At 43.4% G+C, this 26,237-nt stretch overlaps 1 protein-coding gene across 1 annotated transcript; it reads left to right on the forward strand.

The window, feature by feature from the left end:
- The first annotated feature begins 19,189 nt into the window (after positions 1-19,189).
- LOC145968971 (uncharacterized) lies at positions 19,190-22,957 on the forward strand. Its single transcript, XM_083094853.1, has 3 exons — positions 19,190-19,648; positions 19,742-20,393; positions 22,689-22,957. The coding sequence occupies exons 1-3, from the start codon at positions 19,190-19,192 to the stop codon at positions 22,955-22,957; spliced, it is 1,380 nt and encodes a 459-aa protein (XP_082950979.1).
- The last annotated feature ends 3,280 nt before the right edge of the window (positions 22,958-26,237 follow it).

The raw sequence follows: 26,237 nt of genomic DNA on the forward strand, positions 1-26,237 counted from the left end.
TATTATATATATAAAGAGACATAGCTAAATGAGAGCAATGATATTAGAATTATGTTTAAATATGTACGCAATAATGATAAATTTGTGCTCTAAAATTGTTGCTTGTGCGAGACGATAGAGCAGTGAAAATGCAACATATTTTTTGTTCCAATAAACACATTTAAACACAATGTAAAGAAAAGCTTTCACATTGCTCTTTCTAAAATATGCATGTTTTTTATTCTAGACAATACTGTCGGTAACATAACTATAAGTGTTGGTAATGTACCGACACTTTTAGTTATGTTAAAATGAGGGCGCCTACCCGTCGGAGTTCGGCTGCGACTCCGGCATCCTCTTAAGATCGTCAATTAGGCCTTCATCCAGATTTTCAAAGTTCTTATTTATTAGATCTTCTTTGAGATCTTCCGGTTTATGATCCGGCTCGACATCATAGACGATCAAGGAAGGATTAAGCTTATTCGGTTCTTCAGTCTTTAAGCCTATTTTCTTTAGATCCGTCTGTTTTATTAAATCCACATCTCTCTTGTCTTTTACCTCCACAACAATTCCTTTGTTCCTCATTTGCCTGATTCCTCTAACTTTCAACTTGTTCCTTAGTCCATCCAGTCCCTTTACCAGATCCTGCTTTAATTGTTCGTTATTCCTCTTGTCTTTCTTCTCTATTGGTCTTATTAAGACGACTTCATGTTCATTTCTAATTTACTTTTCTGTTTCAGGTATCATCGCGGGAGCAGCTTGGCCCACCGGGTAGGACAACACCTGAGCGTACGTCTTCGAGGGACCATTATTCTGGTAAGAAGCTTTAAGTTTTTCTATCTCCAGTCTATCCGCATAAAGTTTGCTTTCAAGGAAGCTCCATTTGCTAAGAATGAACTTAATTGCGCTTTTAGAGATCTTATTATTTTCGTTAAAAAGGAACTCTTCTACTGTCGCTCTTTCCTTTACAATACCTGCAAGAACAGGATTTTCTTCTAAAGAGAAATCTCTGTCCAGTTCGATCATTTCCGTAGCTAAGGTTCGCTGTTCTATATTTGAGTCTATCCTAGACTCAGTTTTCTTTGCTGGCGGAGATCGAGGAGTAGAAGTACTGCTTCTAAATATTTCCGATTCCATGTTCGCGTCCGGGGTTTTAGGCTTAGTCGTCGACGTTTTGGTCAGTCCAGTTTTTAGTTTTAGATTTAATTTATTCTTCTCCATTTTAGTCCCACGAGTATGAAAGAAATAAAAATCAACCCACGCAGAGCCCTCGATGCGTGAGCAAGCCTAGTCTGCTCCAGGGGGACGGCAGGTACCCTGGAGGGACCATTCGCGACCGTTGCAGCTTTGAGTCCCAACGGCCATGCATCCATCGGCATGGTGCCTTCAAACCTTGGATTCTGACTTCATATGCTCCAAGACCAAGTTCCTTCAGTTGTAGATAGGTAAGACGATTTCTTGATACTACGTATCTCTTCTTTGGTAGAGCTGTTTGCACTCTTTTAGATAACCGAAGCTCCTCTCTTGTGCATAAGCGCCTGATGTTCGGCTGCTGAGGAGCAAGCGGCGCCAGTGATCACTTAGCCATTTTGTACTGAATGGCACAACGTTACCGTCGGGAACAACGAGGAGGTGTGAGTGCACTGACTTGACACAGGAGAGGCTGATGAATGCGCATCCTGTATCCGGCAACGCACGTTCACTACCAGATCCTCGGGGCTCATGAGAGGCTAAAGGACCTAACTAGAGGTCTAAATCGCTTCAACGGCCCAATCATCGCTTCTCAAGACCCCGGGCTTACCTGCTCTACATCACTTGCGCTTTCAGACGCAAGCTCAGCAGAGCAGTGACACCCGGACGTCCTGGAGAGAAGCATGGTTATTCTGGGAGAACGCAGTCGCCCCGTATCGCGGGACACTGCCCGGCAGGAGAATGTTTTCTCCTAAAGATCACCGCCAGATCGACCAATGCAGCAAGCATCCTAGCAGCGTATGTTATGCCGCCTCTATAAAATATTAAAGTTCTGCGAAGCGTGTTGCTTCGAAACTGACACGAAAATTTTATAAGTTCCGCGCGGCGTGTTGCTTTGAAACAGACACGAAAAATTTATAAGTTCCGCGCGGCGTGTTACTTTGGAACAGACACGAAAAATTTACAAGGCCCGCGCGGCGTGTTACTTTTGCAACCTACGCCCAAAATCTTCTAAGTTCCGCGCGGCGTGTTGCTTTGCGACGGTTCAAAGCAAATCAGCTTAGCTAGTGCAACAGAGGCACGCCACCCAGAGTAGCAAGATACAGCAAGATATGGTGTCATGAGGTCAGCGTTCTGCTAAACACCAAGAGGTGAACAAAACCCAGGTCAGACCCGGGTCATTCCCGAGACCGCCAACTAGTTTCCCTCGGGCCTAAGTTTATTAGCGGCGTGTTGCTTTTAAAATTCAGCGAAACATTAAAGTTAGCCAGCGGCGTGTTGCATTCAAAAACTTAGCGAGACTTTAAAGTTAGCCAGCGGCGTGTTGCTTTAAAATTTTTGCAAAACTTTAAAGTTTGCCAGCGGCGTGTTGCTTTTAAAATAATTAAAGTTCGCTAGCGGCGTGTTGCTTTAGGATCCAGATAACGCAGCCCGAGTCCAACCTGGGCTACGCCTAAGATGTAAGCGGCGTGTTGTTTTCAGAAGCTGACCCCGAAAACGCCTAAGTTGGAGAGCGGCGTGTTGCTTTGAGGCCTCAAGACGAGTTGAGCCTGTGCACATTGCGGCAGTAATTTAATTTGATAGGTTTTAATGGAGGTAAAACCTCCATGGGAGAGATCTCTCTCCAGCCGCTAGCACTAAGCCAATCTCGAGTATTTGTTACAACGGGTGGCGCGACTCATCGCAACCAACCTCGCTTAATTTCACCATCTTTCGTGTTTGTTATAGTTGTCCACCATCTTTCGTGTTTATTATAATTGTCAGTCCTGCTGCATTGATTTCACCGATGGGAAGTAAGCACAGACAGCATCCCACTCTACGTCCCGACAGTAGATAGGGACAGTTTAATGTATGAGCCGTTACCACGAATGGCAAAGGCTCGTGCTACCCCGCCTTTTCGGGCATACGCCACATTTTACATACACTGTCTATCGAAACCGCCCCGTGCCGGGCGATAGAAAAATCCAGATGCGCCCACGGGATCCTTATCGCGGGAATGGACAGTTCGGACACAGACCATGAGGCGCCTCATTACCACGCCACCCAGGAGCACCTAAAGCCGCCGATCCGCGCCTTTGCGTCCGAGTCAGTGCTCCACCCCCCACTGGCCGTGTACACGGGGAACCACGGGAAGGCCTGTCCATTTGCACCCTGCCTGGATACACGCTTCTGACCCTGTCGGGCGGAGATTTTGGTGGAGTAGGATGTGGTTAGGGCAGGTGGGTAGAATGCGGCAACAAGTGAGCAGGAGCGAAACCAAATTCTTCCAAAAATTCGACGAGTGGCTCAACGTTCCTGTGTCTTTCACAATTGAAAATGAAGGTTTGAAGACTTCCATGGAAAACACAATGGGGCGTCCTTCCACAAGCTGGGACGATTTGAGTGATCGGTCAAAACGGAGGAGGACAGAAAAGGTTCGAAAAGAACATACTGTCCACGAATTGGCCTACGCTACACAAATGGGTCTCCGGGCTTCTGGAAATTTACATGCTTCAAAGGTAATTAGGGATGTCACAGAAGGCAGTCCATCAAAAGCATCACAGTACCGGAAATCTATGGAACGCGTTTCAGAAGATGTGCTGTCAGGCAACGAAGCATTATCACTTGTAGTAGAAGGTAAAATGACCAAAAATCAATACCAATTAATAGTTCTGTAAGCGTGAACAAAAATTGTAAATTATACCCGCCTTATAAATGTGTATTGGATTCTAAAAAAAAGTGTTACCCTGCAAAGTCAGAAATTTCTGTAACTGAAAGTGGAGCCACAGTTGGACTCCAAGCATTGCTAAATCATACAGCTGAAAGAATATTAATGGTACAATCGGACGTTATTGGAAGTCTTCCTGAAAACAAAGTTGGTAATTTAGAATTGATATGCAAGTGGGGATGCGATGGCACTTCTGGTCAAAGTACTTACAAACAAAAATTTAGCGATGGAGACGGCAATAAATCGGATGCCAACATTTTCTTTATTTCACTTGTTCCCTTGCAAATCTTTGATAGAGTCAATCCACACGTGATTATTTGGAAAAATCCACGTCCTTCGTCGCCAAGATTTTGTCGCCCAATTAAAATTGAATTCTTGCACGAAACTGCCGAAGCAACTAGGGCAGAAGTTGATTGTATCGAAGCGCAAGAGAGAAACCTTGTGCCCTTTCAAACTGTAATGGGCGGCAAAAAAATTAACATCAATTTCAAACTTGTGTTGACAATGATGGATGGTAAAGTTTGTAATTCTATTACGAATACATCGTCAAGTATGCGTTGCTACTTTTGTGGTGCTACATCCAAAGAATTTAATGATATCGACAAGATGTTGCAAAGACCGATTAATAAAGATCGCTTCGAATTCGGAATATCGTCGCTGCATGCTTGGATACGGTTTTTTGAATGTTGCTTGCATGTAGCTTACAAATTAGAAATACAAAAGTGGCAAGGGCGCAAAGAGGATAAAGAAAATGTTGATAGAAGAAAAAAAATATACAACAAGGTTTTCGTGACAGATTAGGGCTTCTTGTTGATCAACCGAAACCAGGCTATGGAAGTTCAAATGACGGAAATACAGCTCGGAGTTTTTTCGAAAATTCTGAAATTTCCGCTTCAATAACGGGAATTGATGAAGAATTGATAAAGCGATTTCATGTTGTATTGCAGGTAATTTCTTGTGGTTTCGAAATCAATATACCCAAATTTCGCAAATACACTGAAGATACTTCACGAAAATTTGTCGAACTCTATTCGTGGCACTTCATGCCAACAACAGTACATAAAATTCTTATTCACGGTCACGGAATTGTGGAATCTTCGTTACTTCCTATCGAACAAATATCTGAAGAAGCTCAGGAATCATGTAACAAGTATATTAAAAGATTCCGAGAAGATTTTTCTCGAAAATGTGACCGCATCAAAAACATGGAAGACATTTTTTGCAGACTTTTAGTAACGTCAGATCCAATAATATCCAGTTTGCGAAAACTTCCTCCAAAGAAACTAAGATCGTTATCCCCATACGCGGTTGAACTATTGATTCCACCTTCAGTTACAGAATCAAGTCAGATTTCTTCAAATAATACGAGCGATACATCTGACGATGATGACAATTCACAGGACAGCGATTAATTGTAAGAGATGCTAAAATTATATCGATTAGAAATGAAAGAATGAAAGAAATATATTCCAAATGTTCATTGTCATTGTAATAATGATTAATTACTTTATTCCAATCTTCTTCTTCCCAAATCTTCAAATGTCAACTGTCATTACATTTTCCATTTAATTTATTCACAATCATAATTTCCAAAATTTGACTTCATATTCATTATCAGTAATGTTGAAGACTCCTAAAAAATGAATTCCGTGCAAATCGAATTGACTTTCCACAAAGTAGCCGTCCACATCTAGTCCACCATTTTGTTTTTTGGGAATATTTTTATTTATTCGTAATCAGCGACCTCGAAAATCTCTATGCAGGAAATTTGAAAGAAATTTAATGATTATTCGCCATGGCGCCATTTTTGAGCTATACTGGAGCCGCGATTTTGTATTTTTTTTTCGAAATTTGACTTCGAATTCGTGGTCAGCGACCCCAAAAATCCCCGAGTCCAGACTTTCACCCGAATTGAATACGTTTTTTACTTTTGGCCGGCTTTTTGGGATTTGGGACCACTGTGCGTCGGTGCAAACACGCCCCGGTATATTGTTGACAGTGCCCTAAATCGAAGGCCCCACTGGGCTCTTGCCAATCGACCTAGCTTCGCGAACAGCAAGCCGACCTTGCTATTTAGATATTCGCAATGTGATTTTACTTTTAAATTTCTATCCAAGTGAACGCCAAGATATCTAACCGTTTGTTTAACCCCTATCCTCGAGTTACCGATTTTGATTATGGGCGGCCTATTTCCGAAGTCGACGGTTCTCTTTATGGTCTTTCGCTTCCTATCCGGTCGCGCTCCTCCCCGTCTATCTATCGGATTTCGCGCGATCGCGTCTGACTTCAGAATGATGGCTTCAGTTTTACGCTCGGAAATCTGAAGCTTCGCGAACCTACACCATTCTGTTATTACATTAACTGCACGTTGGCCTTCTGTCTCTAATTCCCTACGCGAGTTTCCACTCACGACGACCACGAGGTCGTCCGCGTATGCGGCAAATCTATCCTGAACCGTTTCTTCCAATGTCTTCAGAAGGCCATCAAACATAAGGTTCCAGCAGGCCGGACCGAGAACGGAACCTTGCGGGCACCCCCTCGTTACACGTTTGGATACCTCCGCGGAACTAAGCATGATCTTGACTTCGCGGTCCTCGAAGTAGCTCCGGAGCACTTTAAATATATTTCGCGGGCAATCGCGCTTCTTAAGGCTATCTAAAACGAGGGGCCACCAGACGTTGTCAAAAGCCCGAAATTTGAACACAAAAAGAAAAAAATTAAATTGTTAAAAACAATATTTTTAGTAATAATTATTACTAAAAATATTGTTTTTAACAATTTGTTTATAAAAAAAAAAGTGTAATTTTTTTCTTTTTGTGTTCAAATTTTCATTTTTTTTTTTCGTTAAAAATAGGTACATACAAAGCGAAATAACTTATTTTAATGAAAAACTTTTGATTGATTGATTTCAGTTGACTACAAGGGGCTGGGCATTCCACAGCGCAAATTGAAGGAGCCAAGTTTGAGCAGCTGTAGGGCCGCCATTTTGTTTTTTTTTCTTATAAAAAAATTTGTGTGTATACATTTGAACATCAATGTCAATATGTAATTTCATTCAATGTAATAAATACTCTCAGTTTTTTGTAAAAAATTATTGAAAAACCTGTTGTCTGGAGGGTCTTCCCCCCTTAAGAAAATATATCGGATACGGTACGTTTTTTACCGATTTTACGTCGTTTCGCAGACGTCTTAAGTCTTTTTTCACAACCGTACGACTTTTCTTCTTCTTTTTATTTCTCTGCGCTTTTGTACTCGTTCTTTTTTTCCCAACCGCTTTGATTTTCTTACTCGTCCGTCGTCGCTTGCAAGCCGATGTTATTGCGGATCGTGCGATGTGATTATCAAGCCCGACAAAAGGGAACTGAGCTACATGCATTTTCGCATCAGATTTATATCCCGAACCCTTCATTAGACTACTTATTTTTTCTTTGGCTTCTCTCTTGAGTTTGTCTCGCGATTCTTCAAAACGGTGTTTGGCCGCTACCTTAAATGGCGTATTGTTTTCGACGTCTTCGATTACATTAACGCCAGCCCGTAAAGCTTCTTTTCCCACAGCTCGCGCGGCTTTACCTAAATATGGTAGTACGCGTCTGAATAATCCCCCGAGAAAACTGCTGATTCCGTGACCGCGCTGATAGGGCGATCCGACGAAAACTCGCGGGATTCCGCCGCCGCGACCGCCTCCGTTCTGTAATTCGTCGCGATATACCGAGTAATAGTCCATTAATAATAATAATAATAATGAACGGTTAAATGCGTTTTTCTCTTTCGCGGATTCCGTGTATTTTATAATATCTAATCGATACACCTAAAATGCAAAGTTATCGTCAACGTTCCGAATTCGAATGGTATGCTCTTCCCCAGCTGATCTCTTATATCTATTTCGATCGTACGGAAACTCGTTCGCCGCAGCGCGATGTATTGCGCGGGCGAAAAATGCTTTATCTGAGTGGATGCAAACGGATAATCGTTTCGTGCATCGTGCGCGACTATTCGAAGAAGAGGCGATTGTACATCGCCCGTAATATAAGGTTCGCAAATGTCGCAGTAGACGAAAAGTTTGTCTGGAATACCTCGCAACAAACTAGCTGGTATGTCGGCTATTATATAATCGTCACCCGTGAGTACAAAAGGAAATTTTGGAAAAGCAATGCTCGAAGAAGGAGGAATGTCAGGATTGTAGTAGATCGGTAGTAAATCGTTCGAACTTCCACAGCGTGAATCAAAACCGAGCATACGACAAAGCTTGTCGGAAAAATGCACATGATGTTCCATATCGCATTTCCTCTCTTTGCAGGAAAGTCTCATAACAACTTTACCACCAGCTTTTAATTCCCAGACGACATGGGCTTTTACGGGTTTGCACGCGTCATTCATTGTCTCTATAATATCGCGTACGCTCGAATAAACGCCTGGTGATACTTCGACATCCGCATGAGAAAACGCATCGATGCTCTTATTAATATCGATAAATTTTATTGTTCCTTCTCCAGGGCGTATATGTAAAAAGCTACACGGAAACTGGATCTCCGTGAGCGCTACTTCCCAACGACCGCTTAAGTCTATACGCTGAGGTAATTCGGTGGTGAAACACGTTGTTTTATTTTCCGGAAAGTAGCGCATGCTACTATTACTCGGGAGGATTATGTGAAATTCTTCCCCTCTCATTTTGATATTAAACTCGAGGCTGATATCCAAGAATCGAATTTAGAAGGATATCCCCGCCAACTAACTAGTAATTGTTTATTGTCGCCCCGTCCCTTGGTTTTTATCACGTGGTCTACGATAAATTCTCCCTCTCGTAAGTCTTTAATAACTTGCGTTAATTCCTGCTCGTAAAAAATCCCGTCTATAACCTCGCCCTGTAAATCGCTTAGTTCGTATACAGGAGGCCTTCTCCATTCGAGAACGCGATGAATTCGAAATATTTCTTCACTCCATCCCGCCTCGTATCCTTTCTCAAACGCTGCTTTTGCTCTACTAATGCGTACGAGCTCGCCCGCTCTGTATTTACACTTTTGTTTGCGCCCGCGATTTTTTCTTCCTTCAGCATCTTCGGCATTGATATTCCAACGTCGATTCATATTTTCTCGCGCGATACGCGCATTTTCCAACGTAACGATCGCTGGTTGCATTTTAATGCTAGAATGACGAGTATGATTGTAAGCGTGAACAATATCCTGCAAAATATCGATATAACGGCGAGTATTTTTATGTGTAAAATAGCGCCACATCCTCTCCTTAAGTGTTCTATTGAAACGTTCGACTATAGCTGCTTTGATATCGGGATTTCGCGCTACACGAAATCGGATGTTTTTTTCTTTTAAGAATTTTTGTACAGCGCTCGCGATAAATTCTTTACCTTTGTCGGTTTGTAGGTAAACAGGTAAACGTTTTTTGTTTCTCGAGAATATGTTCTGAAAGGCCTTTATCACGCACGCCGAAGTTTTATCGCGCAAAGGTTCTACCCAAGCAAATTTGCTAAGTACATCGATAACCACCAGTAGATAGGAATATCCGTCGTTATAACTCTTAAGATTACGAAGATCGATTAAATCAGCCTCCCATAAATCATCGATATTTGTCACGTTATAATGTAAACGCGGAAATTTTCGTCGTACTGGACGATGCAGCGTGTACGCGTCTTGCGATTTAAGCCAGTCGACAACCTCGTTACGCGAGAAATTCGGCTTAGCCGCTCGTGATAAATTGACCGTCGCTGAATAACCCGCGTAGTGCGAAGGATCGTAATATAATTTTTCGAGTTCCATCTTATTAGAATTTGCTCCAACCGAATAAACCTCTTGCTTTCTTCGTCGGGGAATTCTCGTCCTTACTTGCTAATGTTTTATCGGCCTCATCCTCATCCTCATCGGCAGATATAAATACCGTATCTCCTTCGGATACAACCGTCTCGTTTAACCTGCTGCGTGAACGACGAATTTTCGGAGTGGAAGTAACAGCTGCTAATTCGCTGCTTTTAATACGACGAGCTATTTTGCCTACGTGTAAAAAACTACGATTTCCTATGAGACTGGAAGGTGTGTTTATGTCCTGCAGTAATCGCGCAAACTGAACTCTTCCGATTGCTTTTACTGTTTTTCTCTCGCGTCATTTATGAGATCGCTAATATTCGAACCCGTTACAACCGCACCGTTTATAGTCACGAGTCCTTGTCTATCCCAACCGATCTTTGACGACAGAGCATCGAGTAAATATTTCAATAGCGTGTGAGCTTTGTAGCGATAAGTTTTCGGCACACTTTCGATTATATTTTTAATCATTTCCGCCGATTGATCGCGTTTTTTTCCGAAACTATTAGCGTCACCTCCTTCTCCATCTTCAACGCTACTAATTAAAGTACGCGTAAATTCTTCGGTATCGTCATCTTCCAAGTACATGTCCTCGTCTTGCTCAGTTTTATCATCGGCGTCGCCGTTTAAAGCCCCACGCGAATCTTTGCGAAAACGCTTTTTTGCATCCCGAACAAAGTAAAGATAACGTTGAAGTACTTCTTTATACATTTTCCATCTTTCACCCTCGTCGGCGGGAGTCGAGAGATTGAGAATACGACACATCTCCGCATCGAGTCGCGATAAAGGGGTTCCCGGTGTCCGTACAGATTTATTATTATCATTTTCCGTATTATTAACATTTTCCGACTGTTGATTTTGCTGCTGCTGCTGCTGCATTCGTTGCATTTTTTCGAGATTTTCCGTAGAAATTAAAACCATTTTTTTAGCCTTTTCCATTTTTAATACTTTTCCAAATATTATTATTTTTCCTCACAAAGAATATAAAGAATTGTATTTCTTTTCACTCGCCGATAATCCTTGATAATAAAGCTCCGAGTATAGGACCGATAATATAGGGTAAAAATCCTCCGCGTTGTATCAATAGTTTTCTTTTAGTCTTCAAATTACCCCGCTTTGCCGCGATGCGCCGTAAAGTCGTTTTATGCTTGGACAAGCGCTTTTTTTCGCTAGATTCGAGCGGTACGTTACCTTCGAGCGTATTGAAAATACACTCCTGAATACACTTTACAAATTTATTGTCGGCATCGCGTAAGAACGCCGCTCTTTGATTTTTTTTCAAATAGCATAGAGTTTTTAAGAGACACAGGTTCCTCTCTCCGATGCAACGTTTTGCAGTCTTTATTGCGCTATTCGGTAAATTCCTCGCTGTCGCTGTCGATGATGTTTTGTTAGGGTCTGCTTTTTTCACCATTGCGTCGTAATCGCACAACTACAACTCGCGGCTGCGAATACCTTTCTTTTATACGCTTCCGGCTCTAATGACAGATTTACGTGGTATGTAGACGTAATGTAGAGTATCCTCCGGAAAGATACACGTGCGAAATCGGTATTCGTCTGGAGTCGATTGTTTCAAATCGAGCAATAAATATCCATGCGGCTTCGAGGTAGCATCGTAGTACACTTCTTCCATAAATTTTGGATCGTCGGGATATACCTGACGCGCTAAATGACGAATTTGCGCACGATCGCGCGGATTTTTGAAAACTACTATATAATTCGCGTTGAGAGATATGTCGCGCTGTCCACGTCCCTGATGGAAAAGATTTTGCGAAATGAATATAACGCTGAGATTCTTATGATGACTTCCTTTCGTAAATAGATCCACGATAGCGTCGCACGAAGACGATTCCCTCATAAGATCGTCGATTATCACCAATTTCGGAGAAAGCGCATCGTTAGAATAATCCTCCGGACGCGGTAACCCTTCGCGAAATTCGATTATATTTTTCCTTGATTTTATTAAAGCATTATCGCTATATTTGCTCTCGCTTTTCTCTTCTTCTCTCTCTCCCGTGTCGCAATGTAAGCACTGATACGCATCTTGCCACTCGGCGTAATAAAATAAAATTCTCTCGAATCGGACATCGGACATGCGGGATAAATGTCGAAGAAATGTTTTCACGAAAATTGTTTTCCCGCATCCCGTAGGACCGCAGACGATCGACGTCCAAGGATGTTTCCAGCGCACGTCCATTACACAAAATAATCGATTTCGCGTTTAGGAACAATCTCATAAATAAAAAAGTAAACGACGATATTTAACAACAATAATCTAAGAAAGAAAAAAATGCGCATGCTCCTCGAATATTATACAGGAATGTAAGAAGAAAATAAGCTTATTCGCGTGGGGCCCCATCCGCGCCGGCCACGTGCTCGCGCTAGCGTTCTCTGTTACGCGTGCGAGCGGAAAGCACCGCTGATTAGACGATACACGACGCGCGACCGCGAGTAAGCGTATTCGCGCGAGGGTAGGCTCGCATCGGCGACTTTCGCGAGCACCAACGCTAATGAGCTTATAATTGATTCTCCATATACGCTTATAGTAAAAATAAAATGCTTAAATTCTGGAAAATATATTTTAAATCGATGTATCGCCTAAATTACAAAATACCTGTACATACTCGTATTTTATGAATCAACCGATAGCTGACTCAGACAAACACTATCCCCCCGTGATATAATAATAATATCTAGAGATTCCTAAAACCCTAAACACACGTTAAAAAACTAGAGACATCCAATAAAATAATCTCATCTTAAGATAACCGTCAATGATTTTCATTTTAAAATAACCCCGCTATATTTGTAATAGTGATTAAGAAAACAATTCTCTTTCCAAATAATTTAGGAAGATATGAAAAATATTCTCACCTTGAATCTATCCTAGCGAAACCCTCATCCTAAATCCTCAACCTATTTTTTTCTCATGCTGAAACAGCATATATACCGTATCGACTAAGAAATCTGATAAGATTTTACATTTTTTTAAAATTAAACATTCAGATATACCCCCGCCCGTAATATCTATAAATTTATCATTCGAATCTTCCTTAATAAAACATCCCCTAAATATTTTTCCCGTGGTGAATCACTCGAGATATAGCTTAGAGAAAATTTTTAGAAGTTTCTAGAAACGTTTATAGAAGTTTCTCGGTATTTTTCTTTGATTATTGTAAAATATTTTGTTTGAATACGCATTTATGCTCACTTCTGCCCATATTATTTCCTCCCACTCTTTTTGCTTAGATTTTTTTTAGGTGGGAGAAGCAGTAATATAAGCGCGAGAACAAACCGTGTATTCATTCGAATTTCGTCGTTAACAGAAGTTAAGTCTCGAGCGAAGAAGAAAAATTCTACGCAAATACGCTAACGTTGTTGTTGTGATTATTTTTTGCACAGTACATTTTTCGAGTTTGTTTCGAGTGGTTAATAGTAATGGCTGGAACGACGGAAATAGCCAGTTTTGTGAAATCCTCGCATGTTTGCGATATTAAGGAGCCGGGAAATGGAGACAATAAAATCGGCAACGGTGGAAGAAACCGACATTTGTTGCTATCAACAACATACGGACTTAATTCATCCTTCACTAAGAAGATACAAGTGGGATTGCAATCGACGAAGGAAGACTGTTTTGTTCCAATTGTTAAATTAACGAGCAATAATGCCGATGGGATTTGTCTCGACTCCGACACGTGGCAGCAATTTCAATCCTGCATGGAACATATGAGACAGTATTTGAACGACGATCAAAAAAGAACGGGAGGAATAAATCCGATTATTATTAACAATATCACCATCAACTTTACCAGCGCTTATGGCTCGAGGGCTATTCTAGTGGCATACAAGGAAACCAACGAATATTCCGCGAGTAATGTCGAGAAGGAAGAACAACTTCCGTCGAAGAAACGAAAAACTTATAACACCGCTATCGTGATGCAGAAAGTTACTTTCCTCGGCTTGGAAAATATTATAAAATGCATAGATACGCATTTGTCGCAATTAATTAATATCGTTGATACTGTCAATACATGTGCTAACTATATAATAAACGAAATAGAATTAAAACTTCCCTCATCGTACATAGATTGCGAAATTATAAAACTCACAATTAAAGGAAATTATGAACAAATCGAACAAAGTGTTCGAACTCAAATTAATAATTTAACATTTTTAGATATATATTTCAGCATTATATTTGTAGAGATACTTTCGCTTAAATTTAATGAAATTTCTCGTGCGATTTTACAAAAACGAAAATTTTATGAAAACCAATAAATAAATGTACATCGATAAAATATAATAAATAACATAAGTTTTTCTTAAAAAAAAATTCACAGAGTACTTTTTACTACGTTTTCAACATATTTCCCGATATCTCCTTCTGTCCTTTACTGCGAACACGCAGCAACACGTCGTGTATTATTATTATTATTAGCATTAAACGTGTATTTTTTCTTCTAAAGAAACAAATAATTTTAAAAATTTATTATATTCGTGCAATAGCTATGGTCGACGCAAAATAAAAATCTTTGACAAATAAAATAATTACAAATTTTTTTTTTATTACGCCTAGTTTTTAAGAAATCATATGCGTAAACCATTACTTAATTAAGGTAATTAGCAAAATGTTTAGCGTCAGTTGCTTTCTCGAAAAACAAAATAAGAAATGAAATAGATTATTCGCGCTACGGTGAAAAATATAATTACAATACGGTATATACGACTACAAGAAATTTCAAACTTCTACATTTTTCATGGACTTCTCCGTGCGCTGATAAAGGTTTGTTTGATTTTCCTTTTTGAGTGGGGAGGAAAATATATAAAATGGACAACGCTTAACCGAATATAAGCTTTTTCGAGATTTTCTTTACCCCTTTAGCTATGGTCGACGCAAAATAAAAATCTTTGACAAATAAAATAATTACAAATTTTTTTTTTATTACGCCTAGTTTTTAAGAAATCATATGCGTAAACCATTACTTAATTAAGGTAATTAGCAAAATGTTTAGCGTCAGTTGCTTTCTCGAAAAACAAAATAAGAAATGAAATAGATTATTCGCGCTACGGTGAAAAATATAATTACAATACGGTATATACGACTACAAGAAATTTCAAACTTCTACATTTTTCATGGACTTCTCCGTGCGCTGATAAAGGTTTGTTTGATTTTCCTTTTTGAGTGGGGAGGAAAATATATAAAATGGACAACGCTTAACCGAATATAAGCATTTTCGAGATTTTCTTTACCCGAGGAAACTTGTACAATTTTCACTCGCGTGTTATTCCTTTAAGAAAAAAAATGGCGTGTAATAAAAATTTGATATCGAGTTGTGCAAAGTTGGCTGCGAGTTTATCTCCAAAGATAAATTCCGCGAGCTACATTTCCAAATTAACGGAAACAAGTGAACATAATTACAGCGTATTTTCGAATTTCGCGTGTGCCTGCTCCGATACATTGCTTGCAATTTTATGTAAATTGGGGCATTTCGGCGGCGACGCGAAATTACTAAATATTGCCGGCGAAATAATTAGTACACGAAGAGCCTTGAGCGAAGATGAAAAATATGAAGAAGAGGAAGATGTAGGTGGACATATAACCTACCTACTTCAAAACTACAGTAGGATCCAGTCGACGGGTAATTATTTTACTTATTTTATTTATTTTTGCTTTTAAAGAAAAAATACGAAAAATCGCGATTATAAAGTTAAATATTTAATTACTAATTAATCACAGGAAACAATAATCTCGCGAGAACAGCGATAGTGCGACCTTCACGTAGACGCCGCGCAGAGGAAGAACCCGAGGCAGGTCCTTCGCGTAAGTTTTGCACGTAATGAAAACGAGTGCTAATTTTTCTCGGATAGAATGTTCGGTAGTAATAAAAAAAAATAATCAATACTAATAAAAAATATTCTACATTTCAGGAAGACCGCGATTACTCGAGGAAAATCCGGCGATTCCCGTTGTCGTTCTTGACGACGACGACGACGAGGAAACCATGAACGCTGACGACATCACATATGCAATCAGTAGCCCTGATAGCGAAGTGTTCTCGCCGGGTAAAGATGATGATTATGTAAAAAATAGGCTAAAACGAAAATTCAAATATAAAAATAATTTTAGAACTGTTTTAAATTTTGTTTCTATAATATTAAATATTCGAATCTTAAAATATTATTAGAATTTCCGCGAGAGATGGAGGAGCGCGAGAGAGTGGAGATTAACGAAGAAGAGCCAGAAGAGAGTGGGGAAGAAGAAGAAGAAGTGCAGGAAGAGGAAGAAGTGATAGTGCTGGAAGAAGAAGAAGAAGAAGAAGAAGAAGAAGAAGAAGAAGAAGAGACTGTGAGAGAGGAAGAAGAGGAAAATATATACGCTCCCTCCAGAGAAGGTAACTTTAATCATTTATTTCTCGATATATTTTTATGCTCGAATTTAATCCAAATTCTTAATTTTTCTTTAGAAACTCGTCGCTGGGGGATTAGCTATTCCCCAGAATATTAGTAGCGGAATAAAAAACAACAAATATTGCTAAAAAGGTGAGATTATTTCGTTGTATTATAATATTTATAGTACGGATTACATTCGAGTATAAAAATATTAAAATAATAAAAATAACAAAAATAGTATTTATAATTTATACGGTTTTTTAACAGTACAATACGGAGGTGGTGTTGACGGCCAACAAAATTCAGCGCTCTCCCACACCAATGAGGAAGAAGAAGCGGAAGAGGATGAGACTGAGGGGGAGGTAGCCGAGTTACCCCGCTCGGAAAATATTTCATCCGAGACCGAGGAGGGTGAAGAGGACGAGGAGGAGGAACATGAGTACCAGCAGCAACAGCAACAACAGCAACAACAGCAACATCAGCAGCAGCAGCAACAACTTCACCAACAGGTCGGAAGTAATAACTTTAATTTTGTAAATTTAATATCGGAAAATGCGCGACAATTTAGAAGATTCCGGGTAATCGGTAGAGAAGCGAGTTTCGCGATACGTCCGTTGACTGAAGGCAACGATATATATCACTCGTTAGAAAACGCGTTTCGCGAAATTCACGCGTATGCGTTAAATTCATGTGAACCGGGCGATTACGTAGGATTATCGTTTGATTCGCCGAATTTATCGCATGGTCCTGCGGGTATATCTTTTCGTCCGGCGCGTGATTTGAGTTACGAGGACATTTGGAGACTTGTGAGTTCGTTAGCACAGAGCGCCGGTGGTCTCGATATCGCCGACCAATTTAACATACGGGTTTATAATGTCTCGATGCCTTCGGGTCGCGGTCGCGTCACGTTAACACGGGGGGATGTCGCGAAACGTTCGATAGTCGAAATTAATAATTCCGATAACCTGTGCTTCCCTCGAGCTCTCGTAGTAGCTCAAACTTATAGCGAGCGCGGTAATATCCGTACGGGTGAGCTGCATGAGAAATGGAACGCGATAAGATATCAGCATTCTTCGTTACAACGCGAATGTGCATTGCAATTAACGAGAAATGCCGGTGTCGCAATACCGGAAGAGGGTTGTGGAATTCGTGAAATCGAACGTTTCCAGCGTTATTTCGCCGCCGACAATATCGTGATTATTGTGTATAATTTTAATACTTTCGGTCGCGGCGAAAAACCGATGTATGACGGTGCCGAAATACTCGCTTCTCTCGGACGCGAGTCCTCGCGGCGATTAAATATCATGTATTACGAGGATTCGCGACATTATAATCCTATTTTAAATTTAAAAGCCGCCGCTGGTACTCGCAATTATTGCGTAGCGTGTAATGTAGGCTTCCGAAACGATAGACCCAATAGTCACCGGTGCTTAAATAAATGTCCGCGATGCTTATCCGCACCACTGTGCGATTCCACTTACGCCGAAATAAAATGCGACGCGTGCAATCGGCTATTTTACGGTGCAAGGTGTTTCGAGCGTCATCGTAGCGAGAAATCGTACGACGGTAGAACACGCGCTAATGTTTGTAGCATCGTGCGATTTTGCGATAGTTGCGGGCGTATCGTTAAATCGAATTTAAAACACGAATGCGGCGTTTCTTATTGCAAATTATGCCGTTCACAACAACCGCGCAATCATATGTGTTATATGCAACCTCTTCGACAACGTGTCGATATTTCCTCTGCCGGGCCATCTTCATCAGCGATGGTACCGGATGAGGTAGATATATCTAGCACGAGAGAAGAAGAAGCACGGAACATATGTGATAACGCGGAAAAGAACGAACGTGCATATGAACGCGGAAAGGGACGTGTGGCTTTCGTATTTTACGATTTCGAAACGCGGCAGGACGAGACGGTCGAAGGAACGGGAAATATAAAAAAACATATTCCGACGCTATGCATCGCACAACAGATTTGTGAAGCATGCGTGGGGGAAAATAACATGTCCGTGTGGTGTCGTTGGTGCGGAGTGCGAGAGTTCGTATTTCAACGCGATCCGGTTAAACAGTTTGTAGATTTCGTTACGCGTCCGATAAAATATTTTAAACACATAATTTGTATAGCGCATAATGCGAAAGCGTTCGACGCGCAATTTATTTTGAAATATATCGTGGAAAATTGTAGGGATATTGAACCGAAAGTAATTTTAAACGGCACAAGAATTATTCTTTTAACCGCGGGACATACAAAATTCATCGATAGCGTTAATTATATGCCGATGCGCTTATCCGAATTACCTAAGGCTTTCGGGCTAAAGGATACTGAGGATAAGGGCATTTTTCCGCATTTATTTAATACTATCGAAAATCAAACGTACGTCGGACCGTTACCCGATGTACAATATTATTCTCCGGATAACATGAAATCGCAAGAGCGCGAACGCTTTCTCACATAGCATACCGAAATGAGGGAAAAAAATACCGTGTTCGACTTCCAACGCGAGATAGTGCGCTATTGTCGTAACGATGTTGATATTCTTCGACGAGCGTGCGTAGCGTTTAGAAAAATTTTCCTAGATCGCGGAAATGTATGCCCGTTCGAGGAATGTACAACTATTGCTTCGACCTGCATGACGGTTTTCCGGAAAAACTTTTTGCAAGCCGATACGATAGGCATTATTCCTACGGGGGGATACAGATGCGCGAGCAATCATTCGCGTAAAGCCTTACAATGGCTGATATGGATGGAGCGCGAACTCGACCGTCGTATAAATCACGCGGGGCGTGCGCGGGAATATCGCACGATCGAGGGTACGCTCGTCGATGGTTATTTCGAAACGTCTGTTGCGGGAAGGACGCAGCGTCACGTGTTGCAATTTCACGGTTGCTTTTGGCACGGATGTCCAACTTGTTTCCCTGTAAATCGCGATAAAGCGCTTTCGTCGGGGGAGGATCGCGGAGATACATTAAATTCGCGATATGAACGAACTCTCGCAGTTTCATGGCGCCTTCGTCAGCGGGGATACATAGTGTCGGAAAAGTGGGAGTGCGCCTTCGACCAAGAAATGCGCGACAATCGCGTAATGTATGATTTTCGAACCATCCGATGGTAGAAACACCACCGCTCGATCCTCGCGACGCGTTTTTCGGTGGGCGTACGGGAAATATCGCAACTCAATACGAAGTCACAGGTACGGAGAAAATACGCTACGTCGACGTATGCTCATTATACCCGTTTGTATTGAAGACGGGCGCTTTTCCGATCGGTCATCCGGAAATTTACGTCGGCGATGAATGTAGCGCGTTAGTCGGAAGGTCACCGAATTATAATTTCGACTCGCTCGAAGGCCTCATACGCTGTAGAGTACTCCCTCCTCGTGATTTATTTCACCCCGTACTTCCGCATCGCGTACGAGGAAAATTACTCTTCGCGTTATGTCGTAGTTGCTGCGAAACATTTTCTCAGACACCGTGCACTCATAATGATAGCGAGCGTGAATTCGAGGGTACCTGGGTAACCTGCGAATTACGCAAGGCCGTCGAGAAAGGTTATCTCGTAACGTCGGTAAGCGAAATTTGACAATATAGAGTTAGCCAATACGATCGTGCGTCGCGGCAAGGTGGATTGTTCGCCGAATATATTAATACGTTTTTACAGCTTAAACAGGAAGCCAGTGGTTGGCCGAGCGAATGCGGGGAAAACGACGATGAGGCAAAAGAGCGATACTTGAGGGAATATGAAAAAACTGAGAGTATCGTTCTTGATAAGCGAAACATCGCGCGGAATCCTGGTTTACGCTCGGTTGCGAAACTGTGCTTAAATTCATTCTGGGGAAAATTCGGCCAACGATCCAATTTGCCGACTACCGAAATCGTAAAAACACAACAGCGTTTCGCGACATTACTAACGAGCGCCGAATACGAGATAACCGACATATTACCCGTGAATGACGAGGTAATGTATGTTTCGTGGCGACTGCGACAAGAGGCTCTCGTTCCCTCGCCGATAACAAACGTCGTGATAGCAGCGTATACGACTGCACTAGCGCGTTTAAAATTGTACGAGTACCTAGAACGTTTAGATCGTCGTGTATTATATTACGATACGGATTCGTGTATTTTTATAAGCACCGGTGATTCGAACGAATACATGCCGCCTACGGGAAATTTTCTAGGCGACATGACGGATGAACTCGAAAGCTACGGCCGCGGTAGCTATATCGAGGCGTTCGTGTCCGGGGGTCCGAAATTTTACGCCTATATCGTGCGAACACCGGAGGGTAATACTCACGAAACTTGTAAAGTTAAGGGTATTACTCTCAATTACGAGAACTCGCGACGAATTAATTTTAATGCTATAAAAAAGCTACTATTAGCGAGAGAAAAAGACACACAGGAAAACGAAGAAGAAGAAAATAACGAAACTTCGATAAATCTACGCTTTAATGCGCGATTCGACGTACGGCGTTTCATGAAATTGTTACGCGAAGTGAAACAAAAATATGTGCGCCGGTATTAGTAAAGCGTAGATTTATCAATAGCAGATATTCGCTACCATACGGATATGTGGCGGTATAACAATATTCTTATTTCTTGGGTGACTTTTTCTTTTTTAAATAAAAGTCGCGCATTTTCCGATTTTATTTTAAAAAATAGAATTATAAATATTGTAAGTAGCATAAGAAAAATGTAAAATTTATAACAATATAAATATAATTCTTCTTTGTATATATTTCTGTATATTAATAATAAGCAAAAATTTTATTAAAAAATGGCTGGTTTTGAAAAATATTAATAAATGTAAAAATTTTTTATCTTAATTCGTGTTTAATACTTTTAACTTTTCCCTTCTTTCTTTATAACACCCCCGCCTCGCGTTCAATCATCCGCATGTTCATCTTTTTACCTCTGTAGTGCAATGTAGTCTAATTATAATAATTATAATAATTATAATAATTATTGTCTCCTACTGAGATGCTTTGTCTTTTTTTCCGATAAAGTGCGTCATGAACCGTTCGAGCGGAGGAGGCTTGTTTCGATATTCCATAGCGGGCCCCGAGACGGAGTGGAGAGGTAAGGATTGTTTCCTCGAGACATATACCAGCTACCCCGAAAGTCGGTAGGTGGGGGGGTTCGTTCTGCCAAGACGTAGCGAGAGCGACTAAGGGCTAGGTAACGGGAATTTGACTCGGAACCCTATACAGGTGGGCCAGGGCTGGAGTGGGAGGAGGATTGCTTCTTCGAGTCTAGTACCGCGGAGGTAGGGAAATAAAAATTTGATAAATCGGCGACACAGCCGGCGTCGACCAATCGCAGCTCTGGGCCACTATGGTGCGAGCCAATCAAACTCTGGACCACTATGGTGCAAGCCAATCAAACTCTGGGCCACTATGGTGCAAGCCAATCAAAATCGAGACTTCGGGAGGTGGGGCATTGTTTCCACCAATCAGAACGCCTCCCTCCACTTCACCTGGCCACGCCCACGGCGCCAGGGGCCGAGTGGTGGGGGTTTGTTTTGACGCACCATAGTGGCCCATATCTACTGATTTAAAATTGATCAACTTCATTTCTGTTCCCACGAGTACGGTGGAAGGGGTGGTCGAACGACGTAGAGCCACCTTTACGCCGCCAAGCCTAAATACGCCGGGAGGACGGCAGGTATCCCGGGACGGACCGTTCGCGACCGCGACATTTAAAGTCTACGCGACCATGCAGACCCTAGGCACAGTTCCTAACACCTTAGTCTTCAGACCTAAAATAACGGGACCGACCGCGACGAGAGCGATCGCGACGACAACGACGACCTAACGACGCCTATCGACGAAGCCACAGACGGCAACAGCCGAAACCCGAAGTACCTGAAAGAAAAGAGAGATTAATTAACCCCCGGTTCCGTCGCCGCAGGGTCCAAGACCTCAGAGGCGCAGGGCCCGATGGGTCTTCGGCAGCCCCTGTTCTCCTCTTCCACACCGGAATGTGAGAGAGGCGAACGGAGTGGAGATAGGCCACCGGTGTGAGTGGAGTGGAAGTAGTGGGAAAGAAAACAGGATAGGAATGGGCCGCTTTCATCGGCAGAACGGAGTGAACCCCATCCGCGATTTCACAGCCCGACGGGCAGGGAACGTGTCGACGAGCACGTGCCGACCCACCGCCTCGAATGAGGCGGAGGTTCCGCCTAAAGCACTGCTATCGGCCATTCCTCCAAAGTTCCGATTTAGCCCCAAAAAGGGGAAAGGTGATTCCGTATAAGAGCCACATACGAGCCATTTGGTCAGCAGGGCTGACACTGACTCGTGGCTATGCTGTGAGATATCCTTTGTCTGTCCCTGAAGAAGGGAAAACCGATGCTCCTCAAGACGAGTCACATCAGCTGTCGAGGAGTCTACGGCGCCAGTGATTACTTAGCCGTTGTACCGGAGGGCACAACGTTACCGTCGGGAACCACGGGGAGGTGTAAAAGCACTGACTTGACACAGGAGAGGCTGATGAATGCGCATCCTGTATCCGACAACGTACGCTCTCTACCAGATTCTCGGGGTTCGTGAGAGGCTGAGGACCTAACTAGAGGTCTAAATCGCTTCAACGGCCCAACCATCGCTTCTCAGGACCCCAGGCTTACCTGCTCTACATCACCTACGCTTTCGGAGGCAAGCTCAGCAGAGCAGTGACATCCAGACGTCTTAGAGAGAAGCATGGTTATTCTGAGGAAACGCAGTCGCCTCGTACCGCGAGCCATTACCCAGCAATTTTCTCTTATTCGCTGGCTCGATCAGAACAGCAAGCAGACCATGCACTACCAAAAGGCCACCTTTTTCATTACATGCTGACGGTGCCTAAAAATTTTTCGATGCTGCGCGCCAGAGAGCATTTCTAGCGGCGGCGTGTGGTTTTCGCCGTTTCGGCAAATTTTGACGAATCTTGGTGTTGCTCCGCGCGCGCGCGCGCGTGCCACGGCCCAGCACCCATATGGGGCAGCAAACGCACAAGACCTGATCTCACGAGGTCAGCGTTCTGCTAAGCACCAAGAGGTGAAGTTTCACAAGGTCACATCTAGGCACGCCTCTCGGTGGCCGGCGTGTTGCTTGCAGAGCAGACATGACCATAAGAGGTCAGCGCTCCGCTAAACACCAAGAGGTGAAATTCACTTTGGTCACACCTGAGCATGCCTAAGTTTGGATGCCGGCGTATTGCTTCCAGAGCTGACCCCGAAAATGGTAGAGCAGTGAAAATTTTGCAAAAAATAAAATTGAAAGAGGAAATTTTTCCTCATGGTGGGGAGCATTGGTGAGCCACTTTATAAAAGAGGAAATTTTTTGCTCAGGGTGGAGAGCATTGAATCCACCCTAGCGCGTCGCAACTCGGCCGCGGGAGACGTTACCAGCGAGCACGAGCGTTGAGCGCTCTTGGACTGATCTTCGGAATTGCGTCCAGACGGAGACCAGTATACGCGCCAGCAGCGTACGTCTCGTCCCGATCAAATTCAAATTCGGGACACGCCGCGACACATGATGACCGGTCCAGCCGTCTAAACACAATTCCGCGCCTAAGATCAGTCCGTTCAGGAGCAGGTACGCCATCGGAGCTCGGCAGGCGAGCCAAGCATCGCGAAGAAACGTCCTCTCCCTACTTTCTTCCTTGGATATTTTATTAATTTTTATTTATTTATTCATTTATTTATTCACTTATGGGCCCCCGCCTCTTAGGGCCCTTCACTGCCTCTACTCGGGTCGCTAAAACGCCAGAGGTCAATTTCGCACATCCGCCGCCCCAAGCGGCCTAGCCAGCCGTAGCCAACTTCGCTTAATCCACAAAGATCATTTCTGTTATTTATTCATTTCTGCATATTCTGATCTCACCATCTATTAGATTCATGCAGGACGACTCACAGTACGTCCCGACAGTAGATAGGGACAGTTTATTGTGTGTGGAGAGGACCACGAAGAGACCCCCCACGTGCTACCCCGCCCCTTCGGGCATACGCCACTACTTAAACCTATTTTCCCGCCCAGCCGTCCCATCACTTGCCCATTTCAGTTAGCTGAGCGACGAGACAACCAGCTGCCACCCTCGGTGTCGCCAATTTTCCTTAATATCATTAACACAGTTTCAATTTGGCGACCGGTCGCGGGAGGATCTCCCCGACCCCAACACCTACCCCAGGGACTGAAAGTAATCATTTAACATCATTCAGTGGGCTTCCCTGGGCCCGAGGGCTACCAGACCTTCTTCGTGTGCATGGCGAATGCCTCCCTCGGTCCGAGGCGTCTCGTGGAGACTTTGAGGGTGTTCCCCACCTGGTCATCGTAGGTTTTGCATACACGGGCTCCTGCTGTTGTGGGAGATCTGCAGCGCGACTTTATGGCCCAGAATGATACCGGATGCCGTGGTCATAGGCCCTTTTGGGAAACCTCAGCGCGACTGCAGTAAAAAGCCCCGCCTCTGCACAAGCAACAGCGGGCAAGACAGGGACGACAAGCGTCCCGTCTCGCCACGATTATCGCTCGGCCAGGCAGGGCTATGGTGCGCCGGAGGGTGGAATGGCCACCCCAGTAGTTAAGGTTCGTCTCCAGGCGTAGCCGGCGCTCCGCCACGAACTACCTATTTGTTCGAATTTCGATGCTGCATTTGCTAGCACTATTACCTCTACCTCGCAAGGAGGTCTGAAGTTGCCATACTAGGGCATGGCCTACCATACAAGGCGCATACCAGCGGATGTGCAACATTTCGAGTTCTAAAACATTTTGTCTCTACATAGTCTTACGACCTTTGAGGCCGGCTATTGATAAGCCCGCCTCGTAGAGCAACAATACGTCGCTACTACTACCCCATTGCACTTACCGAAATATTCACTGTTTAAATCAGCTTTCTGGGGATAGTGGGAGTACCATTACCCACGTAGAATATTTTCCCTATTTGTACGGTCAGTTCACGCGTGGAAAAACGGCCGGCAGTTTCCCACCGGCGCCCAGTTTCCAGCTGACCGACCGTACGAGATACTTGTTAGCTTCGCCTATTGGCTACTAGAGCTCCCTCACCACGCCAAGGTCATGTGCCCCACGAGGGAGTAGTAGATAGAGACATATAATGTAATTTGTTTAACGTGCGGTGCCTACCGCAAAGCCTAACCCGCAGGGCAGGGTATCGGGATTGGGATACGCCCAATCACCGCGTTATCACCGAAGCAGTAACTACCAGTATTGCGACCAGGCTGTAGGACCCGGAAGCGACCCACTGGTTGGGGCGAGCGACTGTCCGCGCTCTACCAGCTAAGCAGGTTGGTACCCGAACTGTATATTACGCAGCTCCTCCGTCGGGGTCCTAACGCCCCTAGCCAGCATGTAGCTATCAACACACTACCCCCACGAGTCCTACCGCAATTGCTGAGTCGGGGGACAAGTCCCCCGGGGCAACCCAGCTCCCATGGTACCGGCCAAGATCACCGGTTGGATCTTCGTGGCCGAGGCCACTACCGGTTGAGGATCCCACAATCCTCGACATCGGTCGACCAGCTCGGGTGTGTGAGGCCGCCACACCTCAAAAGACGCATTGCAGGAATCAGACCGAAGTCCTTTCTACCTGAGGCATCTCCCCTGCACACCTCACAATACCCCACATTTATACGTTCCCACTCATCCGTCTCCTTTCAAACACACACGCAGCAAACTTGCATACTCTATCATACCCATCCTTACACTCCAGCACATCACCCACATCCACACTACCATCCGTCCGCACAATCACACCCCATTCGCTCAACCCTCTCAAGTCTCCATATAACGGACATTCTATCAATACATGCTTCCAGTCTTCACACTCAGCCCCACACGCACATCCCGCCGTCTCACTCAATCCTCTCCCATACAAGAACGCATTCATACTTCCGTGACCTGTCAAGATGAAGCCCATCCACAAACTCGGCTCAAACAACACATTCATCTCCGCAAATCTCACATTCTTAATAAACTCATACGTCACTCGCCCAGACTCGCATTCATCCCATCTTCTCTGCCACATATCATACAATCTATCATCCATCAGTTTCATCCGCTCACTCTCACCCATTTCTCTCAACTCGTCATCATCAACCACACCATACTCATTTACACTGTAATCTCTCTTCATCTTGAACCTTACACCACTCCTCATACACTCTA

This window comes from Camponotus vicinus, unplaced genomic scaffold (assembly GCF_025532165.1).
Source record: "Camponotus vicinus isolate PSW18456_S1 unplaced genomic scaffold, iyCamVici1.0 SCAF_3, whole genome shotgun sequence".
Lineage (NCBI taxonomy): Eukaryota > Metazoa > Arthropoda > Insecta > Hymenoptera > Formicidae > Camponotus > Camponotus vicinus.

Bases quoted from the DNA above. Each gene is read 5' to 3' on its own strand.
- LOC145968971 (XM_083094853.1), top strand. From the start codon at position 19,190: ATGGTAGAAACACCACCGCTCGATCCTCGCGACGCGTTTTTCGGTGGG. The intron at 19,649-19,741 runs GTAAGCGAAATT...ACGTTTTTACAG, and splicing joins AAGGTTATCTCGTAACGTCG to CTTAAACAGGAAGCCAGTGG. The intron at 20,394-22,688 runs GTATTACTCTCA...ATCGCTTCTCAG, and splicing joins CGAAACTTGTAAAGTTAAGG to GACCCCAGGCTTACCTGCTC.